The sequence below is a fragment of the Tamandua tetradactyla genome, chromosome 5 (assembly GCF_023851605.1).
Source record: "Tamandua tetradactyla isolate mTamTet1 chromosome 5, mTamTet1.pri, whole genome shotgun sequence".
Classification (NCBI taxonomy): domain Eukaryota; kingdom Metazoa; phylum Chordata; class Mammalia; order Pilosa; family Myrmecophagidae; genus Tamandua; species Tamandua tetradactyla.
In genome coordinates, this window is record NC_135331.1 from 100,701,854 (window position 1) to 100,719,787 (window position 17,934).

The following is a 17,934-nucleotide window of genomic DNA, read 5'->3' on the forward strand; positions in this document are numbered from 1 at the left end:
GCACCAGGCCCTGGCTAAAGCCCATTGGAGGTGGCCAGTCTTCCCTCCTGGGTCTCTTTAGCTCCTTTAGGCTACTGAGTATCTGGGAGGCCATTGTATGTGTGGGAAGGGAGAGACTAGGAGAGAAGTGGGGCCCCTGTCCACACCTTTCTGTGTGTCTCAGACAAGCCAGTGCTGGAGGAGTCCGAGGGCCCAGGCAGCCCTCCCCCCTACAAGATGATCCAGACCATTGGGCTGTCGGTGGGCGCCGCTGTGGCCTACATCATTGCCGTGCTGGGCCTCATGTTCTATTGCAAGAAGCGCTGCAAAGCCAAGCGGCTTCAGAAGCAGCCCGAGGGCGAGGAGCCGGAGATGGAATGCCTCAATGGTGAGGGGCCCCCTTAAGGTGGGAGGTGGCACAAAGGGCAGGTCCTGCAGCCACAGACCTGAGCTGTGGCACCGTAGGAAATGGGAACTGGCACACTGGAGCAGAAGTGTGCTGCCCCTTACTAGAGGCTGGTGATTGGCTAATTCCCTGGCTTTAGCTTTGGAGCCACCTGGCCTAAGACTCCCTCATTAGAGCCAGTTTCCTATATTTCCCTGCCTCCACCTCCCCCCAGCACTAAAGAATAGATGTAATTAGTATATACACGCATTTCTATTGTGCTTCTTGTCTGCCCCTGTTAGTCTGGGAGTTCCCTCAAGGGCAATCTTTCTCTCTAGTTCCCCCTTTCTACTCTTCTCCTCGAGGCTGGAGCTCCTGGGGACAGTGCCTGGGTTCTTCTGTCAGCCTAAGCATTGAGGAGCTGGGTCTCCCTCATTCTGATTTCCCTTTTGTGCCAGATTAGGTCTCTGCATTTAGGAGGCCCTATGAAAACCTTATGTAGACAGGTGTTTGGAGACCAGTGATGCAGGTTAGACTAGCGCAGTTTATTCCATCTTAAGAGATTGTGATCACCTGCGTCATTAAAAGTGGACATACCCTAAGGGATGTTCGCCCAACCCCTCAGCCACGTGACTTCATCAACTGAACTGGCCTTTGTTGTGAAATGCCCTGATTTGACCCAGCATGATGGAAGTGGGAGGCTAGGGAAGAGAAGTGAGGTCCCTGAGGTGGTCAGCGTGCCAGGTCTCATGCCACCCTGCCCTGTGCCTCTTCTTCCCAGGGGGCCCTTTGCAGAATGGGCAGCCCTCTGCTGAGATCCAAGAGGAAGTGGCGTTGACCAATGTGGGCTCCGGCCCCACAACCACCAACAAGCGCCACAGCACGAGTGATAAGATGCAGTTCCCACGTGCCAGCCTGCAGCCCATCACCACACTGGGTATGTTGCCCCAGCACGGCTACCTGTGCTTAACCTCATGCCACCAGCTTGGTCCTGAGGCTGAACTCCAGGCTGGTGACTCTGAAGTCACTGAGATCTAGAATGTTCGAGGTAGAGGGGAGCATAGGTGAAGATCTACTAGCCCAGTGGGTCCGCAATGCCCGTTAGTCACATACCCACCTCCACAGATTTGGTCATTCCTGTGTACTGCCTGTAGTGTTATTTATCCAATGTTTTTCTTTAAATTGACTCCTTTTAAAAAAACTTATTAGCTTTGATCCAGAAAAAATGTGAGAAATTATGGGTTAATACTAGTACATTAAATCTTTCCTGCTACACATTAAAACATATCACTATTAAGGCATGTTTATCATCAGCCACCTAAACTTTTCCCACAAATCACCCTTTGGAAAATACTAGATGTTCAGTCCAGTCCCTTTATTTTACTATTGGAGGTGCCGAAGCCCAGAGAAGGAGCAGGGGGTAGTGGTCTGCGTGGGGTCACGCAACAGAACTAGGGCTAGTGCCCAGTCCAGGTAGGAGAGGGTACAGCAGAGACTCCCCAGATATGACAGAGAGAGCTCCTCTCCCGTGAGCTGGGGGCCTGCGCTGCTCGAGAGAAGGCAGGTGGCTGACGCAGACCTGAACCCACAGGGAAAAGTGAGTTTGGGGAGGTGTTCCTGGCGAAGGCTCAGGGCTTGGAGGAAGGGGTGGCAGAGACCCTGGTGCTCGTGAAGAGTCTGCAGAGCCGGGACGAGCAGCAGCAGCTGGACTTCCGGAGGGAGTTCGAGATGTTTGGGAAGCTGAACCATGCCAACGTGGTGCGACTGCTCGGGCTGTGCCGGGAGGCTGAGCCCCACTACATGGTGCTGGAGTATGTGGACCTGGTATGCTGCCACAGGGGCCTGGGCATCGGGCGGGAGGGGCCCTCAAGATGCTCAGCTCCCTGCACCCCCAGCGCTCTGATGCCTGCCCTTCCTGTATTAGTGTCCCCTGTATCCGGGGGTGTCCCCTTTACCTGGGGGTTTTACTTGACGCACTGCATGGATGTCTTCCAGGTCTTCTTCCCTGACTTTGGTTTTGTTTGGTTTGTCATTTTCCAGTCTTGCCAGGGCTCATCACCACTTGGGAGTAAACTTATCAGAACCCGGTTTTCCTTCTTTCCTTCACAGCATCCCAGTACTGTTTGTGGCAGCACAGTCACCAGCCTTCTTTTCTCCACCCAAATTGTCCATCCCGGACCTGTTCCCTTACTCTTCGTTCTGACCCCCTTGGTCTCTAAACTGCTTATTACCACATTCTCATGTTGGGGTTGGGTGGTGGTAATTCTTAAACTTTCTATTAACAAGTATATGTGGGTACCTTATGCATTTTCCTCTGTTTATGTCTATTGATTAGAAACCCCTGGAGGAGAGGGTTTCCTCTGGGGCGGCATGAGAGGGCTAGGGGCTGTGTTTTCCTCGCTGCTGTCTGAGGGCAGAGGCATTGTCATCCCAACTGTGCGGCGCTCTCCTGGGCGTGGGAATGACAGTCCTCTCCTTTATTTTGAGCAAGCTTCCAGGAGGTGTCTCCTATTTCTTTGATTATTATTTTTTAATTCCCACATTCCCTCTGGATTTTCCCTACCCAAGGGGGTGTGGGGGGGACAGGCATTCAGGTTGGGGCTTCTCACTGACCCCTGGGCAGGGACTCTGTGGGCACCTGCTTGATTTGATGCTTTGGACCAGTGGCCAGAAAATGCTGGGCTTCTTCTCTAGGGAGACCTCAAACAGTTCCTGAGGATTTCCAAGAGCAAGGATGAGAAACTGAAGTCACAGCCCCTGAGCACCAAGCAGAAGGTGAGAATGGGGGGTGGGGTGGGGGGAAGGTCCCCCAGGGCGGCAGGAGTGAGGGCAGTCACTGTAATTGAGGAACCTTTTCTTTAATGTTTCCTGCCGGCCAAGCGGTCAGTGCTTGTTTACAAGTGTTATCCTAATTACCACAATATCCTCTGGGATGGATGTTACTATTCCCATTTTGTAGATAAAGAAACTGAGGCTCAGAGAGGCTGAATGACTGGTCCCAGGTCACGTAGCCTCAGAGTGGCTCTGACCAGGCAGGAGCAGAAGTCGGCAGCCAGTTCCCCCGGGCCCAGCCTGCCGTGCTGGATGGTTCACCTCACACTGTTCCCCAGCCTCTGAGTGTAGAAGGTCCCTCTGTGACCTGTCTGCAGGGAGGCTCACCCGCTGTGGCTCTCACTCGGCCGTGGCCTGCTCAGCCTTTCCTTCCGGCGTTCCTGCCCCAGGGCAGAGGTGGTTGTGGGGCAGGGCCCTGGCCGCCCGGAGGAGACCCTGAAGAAGGGAGAGCTCACCTCAGACGACCCCTTCCTGGCACCTCGGGATGGTTGCGGTCCAGCCTCTTCTTTCTTCTTTTGGGCTATTTGTTAGTTTATTTTGTTACTGTGAAAAATAGCATATAAACCAAAAAAGCAACACATTTCAAAACACACCACGGCACTTAGATGTAGAACAGTTTGGTATGGGTTACAGTTCTACAATTTTAGATTTTAGATTTTTCCTTCTAGCTGCTCCAAGACACTAGAGACTAAAAGAAACTTCCATATAATGATTCAGCAGTCATCCTCATCTGTTAAATCCTATCTTCTCTTATGTTCCTCCTTCTCCTTTGATCTTTGTCCCAGTCTTTAGCTTTTGGGCTCCTCCTCCCCTCACTTCTGAAATGGACCCACTTCCTTCCACTGTGCTTCCCAGCTGACAGCAAAGTTGCATCATAACCCAATCAAAGTCCAGGACAGGGTTAGCCGAGACCGCGAGAGCCATCCTCACCTACAGATCCACCCAGGTCACAGGCTCTCAGGGTAGGAAGGTGTAGCCAGCTGGTTGGTCAGGTGAGTGGAGCCCTGGCTGCCCCGGTCTCTCTGGGGAAGCAGCTCCGTCCCCTTCAGGCTAGCCTCCTCCCATTAGAGATGGACCTGCCAAGGCCCAGACTGGGCGAGAGACCTGTGCACGCTCCCTCAAAGGTGATGTCTCCACTCCACACCATGCCCTCTGTCCTTGTGAAGCTGCAGGAGTCTTTGCAGTGGCTGCAGCTGGAAAGCCACAGGACAGACTGCGTTACTCTACCTAGGTGGGATTTCAGGCCCCCAGAGCTCCCAAAGTTGGGTAGCCATAAAGCCTGCAAATCCTGTAGTGAGCCAGACCTGGCCCTGAGAGCCCTTGGGAATGCAAAAGTGAACCTGCCTGGCTTCCTGCCCTCGGAGTGCACTTGACCTAGTGGGAAGATTAGGGAAATAACTCCTACTCACGCCTCACAGACTTCAGGTAAGATATGTCAGGCCAGTTACACGCATACCCGGGAGATGTCGAAGGCGCCAGGAGGATGGGCTTAGGTGGCAGATGGTTGTAGTTACCAAAGAAGGTTCCTGGTAGAGAAAGCCTCCCAAGTGCAGTAGTAAGGGACAGGAAGGGGTTGAATGGCAGGAAGGGGACTGCTTTAGGAGAGGAGAGTCAAGGTAGGTTTCTCTGGCTCGGGACAGTGATGTAAACAGGCTGACAGGAAGTCAGTCACCGCCATTGAAGGCTGAGGATTCTGTTTGGCTGGTAGTCATCACCACCTTTACTGAAAACCTCTCCCACTCTTTTTTTAAAAAATTTATTTATTAATTTAAAAAATTAACAAATGAGATAAAAATTAACATAGATAATCAGTAATTCACAATATCATCACTTAGTTGCATATTCATCATTTCTTAGAACATTTGCGTTCATTCAGAAAAAGAAATAAAAAGACAATAGAAAAAGAAATAAAATGAAAACAGAAAAAGAAAAAAATTATTCCTACCATACTCTTTACCCCTTGCTTTCACTGATCACTAGCATTTCAAACTAAATTTATTTTAGCATTTGTTCCCCCTATTATTTATTTTTATTCCATATATTGTACTCGTCTCTTGACAAGGTAGATAAAAGGAGCATCAGACACAAGGTTTTCACAATCACACAGTCACATTGTGAAAGCTGTATCATTATTCAATCATCTTCAAGAAACATGGCTATTGGAACGCAACTCTACATTTTCAGGCAGTTTCCTCCAGCCTCTCCCTTACATCAAGACTAACAAGGTGGTATCTTCTCAATGCTTAAGAATAACCTCCAAGAAAACCTCCCAACTCTGTTTGAAATCTCTCAGCCATTGACACTTTGTCTCATTTCTCTCTTCCCCCTTTTGGTTGAGAAGGTTTTCTCAATCCCTTGATGCTCAGTTTCTGCTCATTCTAGGATCTCTGTCCCACGTTGCCAGGAAGGTCCACACCCCTGGGAATCATGTCCCATGTAGACAGGGGGAGGGTGGTGAGATTGCTTGTTGTGTTGGCTGGAGAGAGAGGCCACATCTGAGCAACAAAAGAGGCTCTCTTGTCTCCCACTCTTTTTTGTTGTTGTTTGTCCCTTCAGTTTGACAGGGGAGCTTCAATAAGTTGGGTTCTACACTCTCTAAGGACAATATTCTGCATCAGATGGAGGATTTTTTTTTTCAATACAGCTTTCTGGGCTGTACCTCAGACCAAGGGATTGAGAGCTTCTGAGGACTTGCATTCAAAAAAGAAATAAATTCTGGTGGTAAAACGTATATAATATAAAAATTGCTCTTTTAACCATTTTTTAAAAATAATATTCCATCATATGTATATACCACATTTTGTTTATCCATCCTTTTAACCAGGTTTAATTGTACAAGTCAGTGGCATTAATTATATTCACAAAATTTTACAACCATCACCACTATTTCTAAAGCTCTTCCTAACTCCAACTAAAAACTCTACCCATAAAGCTATAACTTTCCGTTTCCTCCTCTCCCCCACCCCTGGTAAACCTCTAATTTATCTTCTGTCTTTATGAATTTGCCTGGTCTAGATATTTCATGTAAGTGAAATCGTATTTTCCCCTTTGGTTCTGGCCTGTTTCACTCAGCATCCTGTTTTCAAGATTCCTCTGTGCTGTAGCATCTATCAGAACTCCATTCTTTTTTATGGCTGAATGGTATTCCACATGCATACCGCGTTTGTTTATCCGTTTATCTGTTGGTGCACACATGGATTGTGTCCACCTTTTGGCAGTTGTGAATAATGCTTCTATGAACATTGATGTACAAGTATTCATTTGAGTCTCAGGACCTGCATTTTTCAAACAAGCTCTCCAGCTGATTCTTTTTTCTTTTTTTTTAAAAACATTGTCTATCATAAAATATAACATATATATGGAAAAGTAATACATTTCAAAGTTCAGTTTAAAAAGTAGTTATAGTCCCTGGCCATTAGAGAAATGCAAATCAAAACCACAATGAGATATCATCTCACACCCACCAGAATGGCCATTATCAACAAAACAGAAAATGACAAGTGCTGGAGAGGATGCGGAGAAAGAGGCACACTTGTCCACTGTTGGTGGGAATGTCAAATGGTGCAACCACTGTGGAAGGTAGTTTGGCGGTTCCTCAAAAAGCTGAATATAGAATTGCCATACGACCCAGCAATACCATTGCTAGGTATCTACTCAAAGGACTTAAGGGCAAAGACACAAACGGACATTTGCACACCAATGTTTATAGCAGCATTATTTGCAATTGCAAAGAGATGGAAACAGCCAAAATGTCCATCAACAGACGAGTGGCTAAACAAACTGTGGTATATACATACGATGGAATATTATGCAGCTTTAAGACAAGATAAACTTATGAAGCATGTAATAACATGGATGGACCTAGAGAACATTATGCTGAGTGAGTCCAGCCAAAAACTAAAGGACAAATACTGTATGGTCCCACTGATGTGAACGGACATTCGAGAATAAACTTGAAATATGTCATTGGTAACAGAGTCCAGCAGTAGTTAGAAACAGGGTAAGATATTGGGTAATTGGAGCTGAAGGGATACAGACTGTGCAACAGGACTAGATACAAAAACTCAAAAATGGACAGCACAATAATACCTAATTGTAAAGTAATCATGTTAAAACACTGAATGAAGCTGCATCTGAGCTATAGGGTTTTTTTTTTTTGTTTATTTTTTTACTATTATTACTACTTTTATTTCTTTTCTCTATATTAGCATTTTATATCTTTTTCTGTTGTGTTGCTAGTTCCTCTAAACCGATGCAAATGTACTAAGAAACGATGATCATGCATCTATGTGATGATGTTAAGAATTACTGAGTGCATATGTAGAATGGTATGATTTCTAAATGTTGTGTTAATTTCTTTTTTTTTTTCTTTCCGTTAATAAAAAAAAAAAAAAAGTAGTTATAGGACAGGCCATGGTGGCTCAGCAGGCAGAGTTCTTGCCTGCCATGCTGGAGACCCGGGTTCGATTCCTGGTGCCTGCCCATGCAAAAAAAAAAGTAGTTATAGAGAAAATTTCAAAGTATATTATGGGTTACAGTTCCACAATTTCAGGTATTTCCTTCTGGCTGTTCTAATACACTAAAAACTAAAAAGAAATATCTATATAATGCTTAAGTAGTGATAATCACTTGCTAAATCCTAACTTCTCTATTACAATTCCTCCCTCTCATTTAATCATTCTCTCAGTCTTTCAGAATTTTTGGGCAATAACCGTTCTAAATTCTTCATGTTGAAAAGGGGTGCCGACACTGTGGGGTCGGGAGTGCAACTGGTTGATGTTCTGGGTGCCTCTGGGTTTCAGGACTCATCTGGCTTAGGAAACATCTAGAAAGTAATCATTGTGAATGGAACCTTTGTAGAACCTCAGATAGAGCCCTAGGTGTTCTTTAGAGTTGGCAGGAATGGTTTTGGATGGCATTTGGTAAACCATGATAAATAGCAATATCTAGCTGAAGCTTGCAAATGAGTAGCCTCCAGAATAGCCTCTCGACTCTATTTGAATTCTCTCAGCCAGTGATGCCTTATTTGTTACACTTCTTTCCCCCCTTTTGGTCAGAAAGTCATTGTTAATCCCACACTGCTAGGGCAGGCCAAAAGGTTTTCAAGATGGCAGTAGGATAGTGATATTAACCGAAGTAGGGGCCCCTGGGTGTTGGTATAATTGTAGGTAATGCTTATTAGAGTAGCTGACAAGGTAATGGAGTTTTTCTTAAATAAGAGAACTGTGATCTGTGATTTCTTCCTGGCTCACCTGCAAGCTAATGACACAACTGAGGAGTAGGCTGAGTTTGGCATGCCTGGTGAACCATGCTTTGTGCAGTCGGGTGCCATAGTAGGAAACAGAAAGTCTGTTGTGAGAAGAGCTCAGTAGTGTCACAATGGGTTACCAAGAACCTGAGCCAGCCCTAGGATACTGAAGTTGAAAAGGAAGGGTGGCTCTGCTTTTACCAAAGTGCAAGCTTTATAACAGTATTTGGGAATTTATCCTGTGACCATCTGATCGTGTCTTGCCCAGCATCACTAGGAAACACTGGTTTAGGTCTAAGAGAATTCCCTTTTGCTGAACTTGCTTAGCCAGTATTTCCAGAAGTGCTGCCTCTCTAGAAAGATGGCAAGTCAGTCACCAAGCCAAGTCCACATCCTTCTTCTCCCCCTTGACTAGCAGCCAGTTGAACTTGTGACCAGGTCAGAGAGAGCAGGGTGAGGGCAACCGCAGGTCCCTTGAAGGCACATCACAGAAACCTTCGTTTGCTACTTTCGGATAACACACAAGGCTAGACAGTTCTAGCCTTCAAAACCCTGAGTTCATTTTTTAAAACTATTATTATAAAAAACAAACAAAGATACAAAGATTCTTGACATACAAATAAATATTCTTCTACAGTTCCAGCTACTTCTCTCTAGCCACTCTAATACACTATAAACTAAAAAGGGGATATCTATTCTAATGCATAAGAATAACCTCCAGGATAACTTCTTAACTCTGTTTGAAATCTTTCAGCCACTGACACTTTGTCTTATTTCTCTCCTTCCCCTTTCAGTCGAGAAGGTTTTCTTAATCCTTTGATGCCGAGTCCCAGCTCATTCTGGGATTTCTGTCCCATACTGCCAGGGAAGTTTATACTCCTAGGAGTCATGTCCCATGTAGAGAGGAGGACAAAACCCTGGGGCCTTGAAGCTTGAAGTAGAGTCCATCCCATTTACGATGATCACGAAAGTGGCTCTTATACCATGAGGGTGGCAGTCTGGGGGCAGTTTGGCAGGGGAGCCTCAGTGAGCCTGGTGCACCCATTCGGCTGACCACTTCTTTAACCCTTCTTATTGGTTAAACACTTTGCTAGGAAATAATCTGGAGATTTTACCTTCACTTTTTTAAAGAAATGCACCAAGAAGATAACACTGTTTCCTCATTATTCTTAACTCTGACAGTGCTCATGTCACACCCCCGCTTCATGCTGTGTCTAGTCAGTTCTTGGCTGTGTGGGTAGGTCCAGTCTGGCGGTGGTTTGGATCAGCTCTGCCTAACAAAACTTTCTCTGATGATGGAAATATTCCCTGTCTGTGCTGTCCAATATGGCAACCACTAGCCCCATGTGGCTATGGAAATTTAAGTTTAATTAAAACTTAATGAAGTTAAAAATTCAATTCCCCTGCCACTCTAGGCACCTTTGAGAGCTCAGTAGCCACATGGGACTAGCAACTACCGTTTTGTATCACCCAGCTTTAGACCACTGTCTTTTTTTAAAATTTTATGTCAAGTAATTTTATTTATATAAATTTCAAAAACAGCAAAAAAAAAAAAAGCATGGTTTTGAAGCTAGGAGAGTTATTACTTTTGAGGAGGTAGTGACTGAAAGGGAAGCTTTGCTTTGAGGGGGTTGGTGATTTTCTGTTCCTTGATCTGGGTTTTGGCTACACATACACTGAGTTTTTAGTTAAACAGTCTCAGTCTTTTCTATCTTTCCTTCGTCCTTCCAGCCCTTTTCTCTCAATCGTACTCACATTCGGCTTCATTCAGTATACTTATATTATTGTGCTGCCATCTGGTAGTATTGTGCTATCCATTTCTGAATATTTACACTCAGTCCTGTTGTACATTCTGACTCCTTCAGCACCAGTTGCCCAATCTTGACCCTCTTTCTATCTCCTGATAACCTGTGTTCTTAACTTTTTTTTTTTTTTTTATTAACGGAAAGAAAAAAAAAAAATTAACACAACATTTAGAAATCATACCATTCTACATATGCACTCAGTAGTTCTTAACATCATCACATAGATGCATGATCATTGTTTCTTAGTACATTTGCATCGGTTTAGAGGAACTAGCAACACAACAGAAAAAGATATAAAATGTTAATATAAAGAAAAGAAATAAAAGTAGTAGTAATAGTAAAAAACAACAACAACAAACAAACCAACAAGCAAACAAAAACAAAAAAACCCTATAGCTCAGATGCAGCTTCATTCAGTATTTTAACATGATTACTTTACAATTAGGTATTATTGTGCTGTCCATTTTTGAGTTTTTGTATCTAGTCCTGTTGCACAGTCTGTATCCCTTCAGCTTCAATTACCCATTGTCTTACCCTGTTTCTAACTCCTGCTGAACTCTGTTACCAATGACATATTTCAAGTTTATTCTCGAATGTCCGTTCACATCAGTGGGACCATACAGTATTTGTCCTTTAGTTTTTGGCTGGATTCACTCAGCATAATATTCTCTAGGTCCATCCATGTTATTACATGGTTCATAAGTTTATCTTGTCTTAAAGCTGCATAATATTCCATCGTATGTATATACCACAGTTTGTTTAGCCACTCTTCTGTTGATGGAGATTTTGGCTGTTTCCATCTCTTTGCAATTGTAAATAACGCTGCTATAAACATTGGTGTGCAAATGTCCGTTTGTGTCTTTGCCCTTAAGTCCTTTGAGTAGATACCTAGCAATGGTATTGCTGGGTCGTATGGCAATTCTATATTCAGCTTTTTGAGGAACCGCCAAACTGCCTTCCACAGTGGTTGCACCCTTTGACATTCCCACCAACAGTGGATAAGTGTGCCTCTTTCTCCGCATCCTCTCCAGCACTTGTCATTTTCTGTTTTGTTGATAATGGCCATTCTGGTGGGTGTGAGATGATATCTCATTGTGGTTTTGATTTGCATTTCTCTAATGGCCAGGGACATTGAGCATCTCTTCATGTGCCTCTTGGCCATCCGTATTTCTTCTTCTGGTAGGTGTCTGTTTAAGTCTTTTTCCCATTTTGTAATTGGGTTGGCTGTCTTTTTGTTGTTGAGTTGAATAATCTCTTTATAAATTCTGGATACTAGACCTTTATCTGATATGTCATTTCCAAATATTGTCTCCCATTGTGTAGGCTGTCTTTCTACTTTCTTGATGAAGTTCTCTGATGCACAAAAGTGTTTAATTTTGAGGAGCTCCCATTTATTTATTTCCTTCTTCAGTGTTCTTGCTTTAGGTTTAAGGTCCATAAAACCACCTCCAGTTGTAAGATCCATAAGATATCTCCCAACATTTTCCTCTATCTGTTTTATGGTCTTAGACCTAATGTTTAGATCTTTGATCCATTTTGAGTTAACTTTTGTATAGGGTGTGAGAGATGGGTCTTTTTTCATTCTTTTGCGTATGGATATCCAGTTCTCTAGGCACCATTTATTGAAGAGACTGCTCTGTCCCAGGTGAGTTGGCTTGACTGCCTTATCAAAGATCAAATGTCCATAGATGAGAGGGTCTATATCTGAGCACTCTATTCGATTCCATTGGTCGATATATCTATCTTTATGCCAATACCATGCTGTTTTGACCACTGTGGCTTCATAATATGCCTTAAAGTCAGGTAGCGCGAGACCTCCAGCTTCGTTTTTTTTCCTCAAAATGTTTTTAGCAATTCGGGGCACCCTGCCCTTCCAGATAAATTTGCTTATTGGTTTTTCTATTTCTGAAAAATAAGTTGTTGGGATTTTGATTGGTATTGCATTGAATCTGTAAATCAATTTAGGTAGGATTGACATCTTAACTATATTTAGTCTTCCAATCCATGAACACGGTATGCCCTTCCATCTATTTAGGTCTTCTGTGATTTCTTTTAGCAGTTTTTTGTAGTTTTCTTTATATAGGTTTTTTGTCTCTTTGGTTAAATTTATTCCTAGGTATTTTATTCTTTTAGTTGCGATTGTAAATGGGATTCGTTTCTTGATTTCCGCCTCAGCTTGTTCATTACTAGTGTATAGAAAAGCTACAGATTTTTGAATGTTGATCTTGTAGCCTGCTACTTTGCTGTACTCATTTATTAGCTCTAGTAATTTTGTTGTGGATTTTTCTGGGTTTTCTACATATAGTATCATATCGTCTGCAAACAGTGATAGTTTTACTTCTTCCTTTCCAATTTTGATGCCTTGTATTTCTTTTTCTTGCCTAATTGCTCTGGCTAGAACTTCCAACACAATGTTGAATAATAGTGGTGATAGTGGACATCCTTGTCTTGTTCCTGATCTTAGGGGGAAAGTTTTCAATTTTTCCCCATTGAGGATGATATTAGCTGTGGGTTTTTCATATATTCCCTCTATCATTTTAAGGAAGTTCCCTTGTATTCCTATCTTTTGAAGTGTTTTCAGCAGGAAAGGATGTTGAATCTTGTCAAATGCCTTCTCTGCATCAATTGAGATGATCATGTGATTTTTCTGCTTTGATTTGTTGATATGGTGTATTACATTAATTGATTTTCTTATGTTGAACCATCCTTGCATACCTGGGATGAATCCTACTTGGTCATGATGTATAATTCTTTTAATGTGTTGTTGGATACGATTTGCTAGAATTTTATTGAGGATTTTTGCATCTGTATTCATTAGAGAGATTGGTCTGTAGTTTTCTTTTTTTGTAATATCTTTGCCTGGTTTTGGTATGAGGGTGATGTTGGCTTCATAGAATGAATTAGGTAGTTTTCCCTCCACTTCGATTATGTTGAAGAGTTTGAGGAGAGTAGGTACTAATTCTTTCTGGAATGTTTGATAGAATTCACATGTGAAGCCGTCTGGTCCTGGACTTTTCTTTTTAGGGAGCTTTTGAATAACTAATTCAATCTCTTTACTTGTGATTGGTTTGTTGAGGTCGTCTATTTCTTCTTGAGTCAAAGTTGGTTGTTCATGTCTTTCCAGGAACCTGTCCATTTCTTCTAAATTGTTGTATTTATTAGCGTAAAGTTGTTCATAGTATCCTGTTATTACCTCCTTTATTTCTCTGAGGTCAGTAGTTATGTCTCCTCTTTCATTTCTAATCTTATTTATTTGCATCCTCTCTCTTCTTCTTTTTGTCAATCTTGCTAAGGGCCCATCAATCTTATTGATTTTCTCATAGAACCAACTTCTGGTCTTATTGATTTTCTCTATTGTTTTCATGTTTTCAATTTCATTTATTTCTGCTCTAATCTTTGTTATTTCTTTCCTTTTGCTTGCTTTGGGATTAGTTTGCTGTTCTTTCTCCAGTTCTTCCAAGTGGACAGTTAATTCCTGCATTTTTGCCTTTTCTTCTTTTCTGATAAAGGCATTTAGGGCAATAAATTTCCCTCTTAGCACTGCCTTTGCTGCGTCCCATAAGTTTTGATATGTTGTATCTTCATTTTCATTTGCCTCTAGGTATTTACTAATTTCTCTTGCAATTTCTTCTTTGACCCACTTGTTGTTTAAGAGTGTGTTGTTGAGCCTCCATGTATTTATGAATTTTCTGGCCCTCCGCCTATTATTGATTTCCAACTTCATTCCTTTATGATCCGAGAAAGTGTTGTGTATGATTTCAATATTTTTAAATTTGTTAAGACTTGCTTTGTGACCCAGCATATGGTCTATCTTTGAGAATGATCCATGAGCACTTGAAAAAAAGGTGTATCCTGCTGTTGTGGGATGTAATGTCCTATAAATGTCTGTTAAGTCAAGTTCATTTATAGTAATATTCAGGTTCTCTATTTCTTTATTGATCCTCTGTGTAGATGTTCTGTCCATTGATGAGAGTGGTGAATTGAAGTCTCCAACTATTATGGTATATGTGTCTATTTCCCTCTTCATTGTTTGCAGTGTATTCCTCACGTATTTTGGGGCATTCTGGTTCGGTGCATAAATATTTATGATTGTTATGTCTTCTTGCTTAATTGTTCCTTTTAATAGTATATAGTGTCCTTCTTTGTCTCTTTTAACTGTTTTACATTTGAAGTCTAATTTGTTGGATATTAGTATAGCCACTCCTGCTCTTTTCTGGTTGTTGTTTGCATGAAATATCTTTTCCCAACCTTTCACTTTCAACCTATATTTATCTTTGGGTCTAAGATGTGTTTCCTGTAGACAGCATATAGAAGGATCCTGTTTTTTAATCCATTCTGCCAGTCTATGTCTTTTAATTGGGGAATTCAGTCCATTGACATTTAGAGTTATTACTGTTTGGATAATATTTTCCTCTACCATTTTGCCTTTTGTATTATATATATCATATCTGACTTTCCTTCTTTCTACACTCTTCTCCATACCTCTCTCTTCTGTCTTTTCGTTTCTGACTCTAGTGCTTCCTTTAGTATTTCTTGCAGAGCTGGTCTCTTGGTCACAAATTCTCTTAGTGACTTTTTGTCTGAGAATGTTTTAATTTCTCCCTCATTTTTGAAGGACAATTTTGCTGGATATAGGAGTCTTGGCTGGCAGTTTTTCTCTTTTAGTAACTTAAATATATCATCCCACTGTCTTCTAGCTTCCATGGTTTCTGCTGAGAAATCTACACATAGTCTTATTGGGTTTCCCTTGTATGTGACGGATTGTTTTTCTCTCGCTGCCTTCAAGATCCTCTCTTTCTCTTTGACCTCTGACATTCTAACTAGTAAGTGTCTTGGGGAACGCCTATTTGTGTCTAATCTCTTTGGGGTGCGCTGCACTTCTTGGATCTGTAATTTTAGGTCTTTCATAAGAGTTGGGAAATTTTCAGTGATAATTTCTTCCATTAGTTTTTCTCCTCCTTTTCCCTTCTCTTCTCCTTCTGGGATACCCACTACACGTATATTTGTACGGTTCACATTGTCCTTGAGTTCCCTGATACCTTGTTCAAATTTTTCCATTCTTTTCCGGATAGTTTCTGTTTCTTTTTGGAATTCAGATGTTTCATCCTCCAAATCACTAATTCTATCTTCTGTTTCTTTAAATCTGTCATTGTAGGTATCCATTGTTTTTTCCATCTTTTCTACTTTATCTTTCACTTCCATAAGTTCTGTTATTTATTTTTTCAGTTTTTCTATTTCTTCTTTATGTTCAGCCCATGTCTTCTTCATGTCCTCCCTCAATTTATCGATTTCATTTTTGAAGAGGTTTTCCATTTCTGTTCGTATATTCAGCATTAGTTGTTTCAGCTCCTGTATCTCATTTGAACTATTGGTTTCTTCGTTTGACTGGGCCATATGTTCAATTTTCTGAGCATGATCCGTTATCTTCTGCTGGCGTCTGGGCATTTAGTCAGATTTCCCCGGGTGTTCGACCCCACAGCTTGAAAGATTTTTCTGCGCAATCTCTGGGTTCTGTTCTTCCTATCCTGCCCAGTAGGTGGCGCTCGTGGCACACGCCTGTCTGTGGGTTCCACCAGCGAAAGTTGCTGTGGGTCCCTCAACTCTGGAAAACTCTCGCCGTAGGGGAGGTTCGGCAACCGAAGCGTCTTGGAAGAATGCCAGCCGGCCCGGGATTCCAAACGCGGGGAGGGTCGCCGGCCGTCGCAGCACAGGAGAGCGTCCGGCCAAATTAGCCAGTCGGCCCGGGGCACCAAGCGTGGCGGGAGGGCGCCAGCTGTCGCAGCCCGGGAGAGTACACTGTTCCCAGCCGACGGGGGAGTCACGTGTTTGGAAGGGATCCCCCGGTCACTGTTCTCCGCAGTCTGGGGATTTCTGACCCAACTATCTCAGTTGTTCCAGGGGGCCTTGTGTGGTGGGGGCACCAGCCGCCGCGGCCTAAGGGGACCGCCTGTCCAATTCTACCAGCTGGCCCAGGAAGGTGGAAGGGAGGGACTCCGGTCGCTTGCCGTCCCACCCAGGAAAGCCCGTGCCCTTTGGTGATCTCACCGGAGCTGGTTCTCCCAGATAGTCAGCCGTTCCAGGATGGGGTACGCTGTCCCTTTGATCTCCCTCGTGGTTCCGGGAGCTGCTCTGTATTATCTCCACTCCCCCAGTAGCTGTTCTGGAGGAGGAAAGGTGAGGGCGGCAAGGCTGTCGAGGCTGGTGGCGGAGGAGCACGGTGAAGGCGGGGGAAGAGGGCACCGTGGTGGTTGGCGAGCAGCTGGAGCAGGAGGGGGAGGAGGAGGTCGGGCGGCTCGGCTGCTGCGGGGCTTGGGCGCCGCGCGGCGGGCCGGCGGAGAAAGAGAGGGGAGGAGGAGGTCGGGCGGCTCGGCTGCTGCGGGGCTTGGGCGCCGCGCGGCGGGCCGGCGGAGAAAGAGAGGGCAGGAGGAGGTCGGGCGGCTCGGCTGCTGCGGGGCTTGGGCGCCGCGCGGCGGGCCGGCGGAGAAAGCCTTAACTTTTTTTTTAATTACTTTTTTTATTAATTAAAAAAATTAAGAAAACATTTAGAAATCATTCCATTCTACATGTACAATCAGTAATTCTTAATATCATCACATAGTTGCATATTCATCATTTCATAGTACATTTGCATCGATTTAGAAAAAGAAATAAAAAGACAACAGAATAAGAATTAAAACGATAATAGAGAGACAAAAAAAAAAAACCTATACCTCACATGCAGCTTCATTCAATGTTTTAACATAATTGCATTACAATTAGGTAGTATTGTGCTGTCCATTTCTGAGTTTTTATATCCAGTCCTGTTGCACAGTTTGTATCCCTTCAGCTCCAATTACCCCTTCTCTCTTTTTTTTTTAATTAACGGAAAAAAAGAAATTAACCCAACATTTAGAAATCATACCATTCTACATATGCAATCAGTAACTCTTAACATCATCACATAGATGCATGATCATCATTTCTTAGTACATTTGCATCGGTTTAGAAGGACTAGCAACACAACCCAAAAAGATATAGAATGTTAATACAGAGAAAAAAATAAAAGTAATAATAGTAAAAACAAAATAAAACAAAACAAAACAAAAACCTATAGCTTAGATGCAGCTTCATTCAGTGTTTTAACATGATTACTTTACAATTAGGTATTATTGTGCTGTCTATTTTTGAGTTTTTGTATCTAGTCCTGTTGCACAGTCTGTATCCTTTCAGCTCCAATTACCCAATATCTTACCCTGTTTCTACCTCCTGCTGGACTCTGTTACCAATGACATATTCCACGTTTATTCTCGAATGTCCGTTCACATCAGTGGGACCATACAGTATTTGTCCTTTAGTTTTTGGCTAGACTCACTCAGCATAATGTCTCTAGGTCCATCCATGTTATTACATGCTTCATAAGTTTATCTTGTCTTAAAGCTGCATAATATTCCATCGTATGTATATACCACAGTTTGTTTAGCCACTCTTCTGTTGATGGACATTTTGGCTGTTTCCATCTCTTTGCAATTGTAAATAATGCTGCTATAAACATTGGTGTGCAAAGTCCGTTTGTGTCTTTGCCCTTAAGTCCTTTGAGTAGATACCTAGCAATGGTATTGCTGGGTCGTATGGCAATTCTATATTCAGCTTTTTGAGGAACCGCCAAACTGCCTTCCACAGTGGTTGCACCATTTGACATTCCCACC

At 43.0% G+C, this 17,934-nt stretch overlaps 1 protein-coding gene across 1 annotated transcript in view; it reads left to right on the forward strand.

Annotated features, from left to right (window-relative positions):
* The window catches only part of PTK7 (protein tyrosine kinase 7 (inactive)), a 76,959-nt gene that overhangs the window by 48,146 nt on the left and 10,879 nt on the right, over positions 1-17,934 (forward strand). The window contains exons 14-17 of the mRNA XM_077161864.1: positions 164-367; positions 1,146-1,301; positions 1,956-2,188; positions 3,059-3,139. Of these exons, the coding sequence (XP_077017979.1) occupies positions 164-367; positions 1,146-1,301; positions 1,956-2,188; positions 3,059-3,139 (674 nt within the window). The remainder of the gene's footprint in view (positions 1-163; positions 368-1,145; positions 1,302-1,955; positions 2,189-3,058; positions 3,140-17,934) is intronic.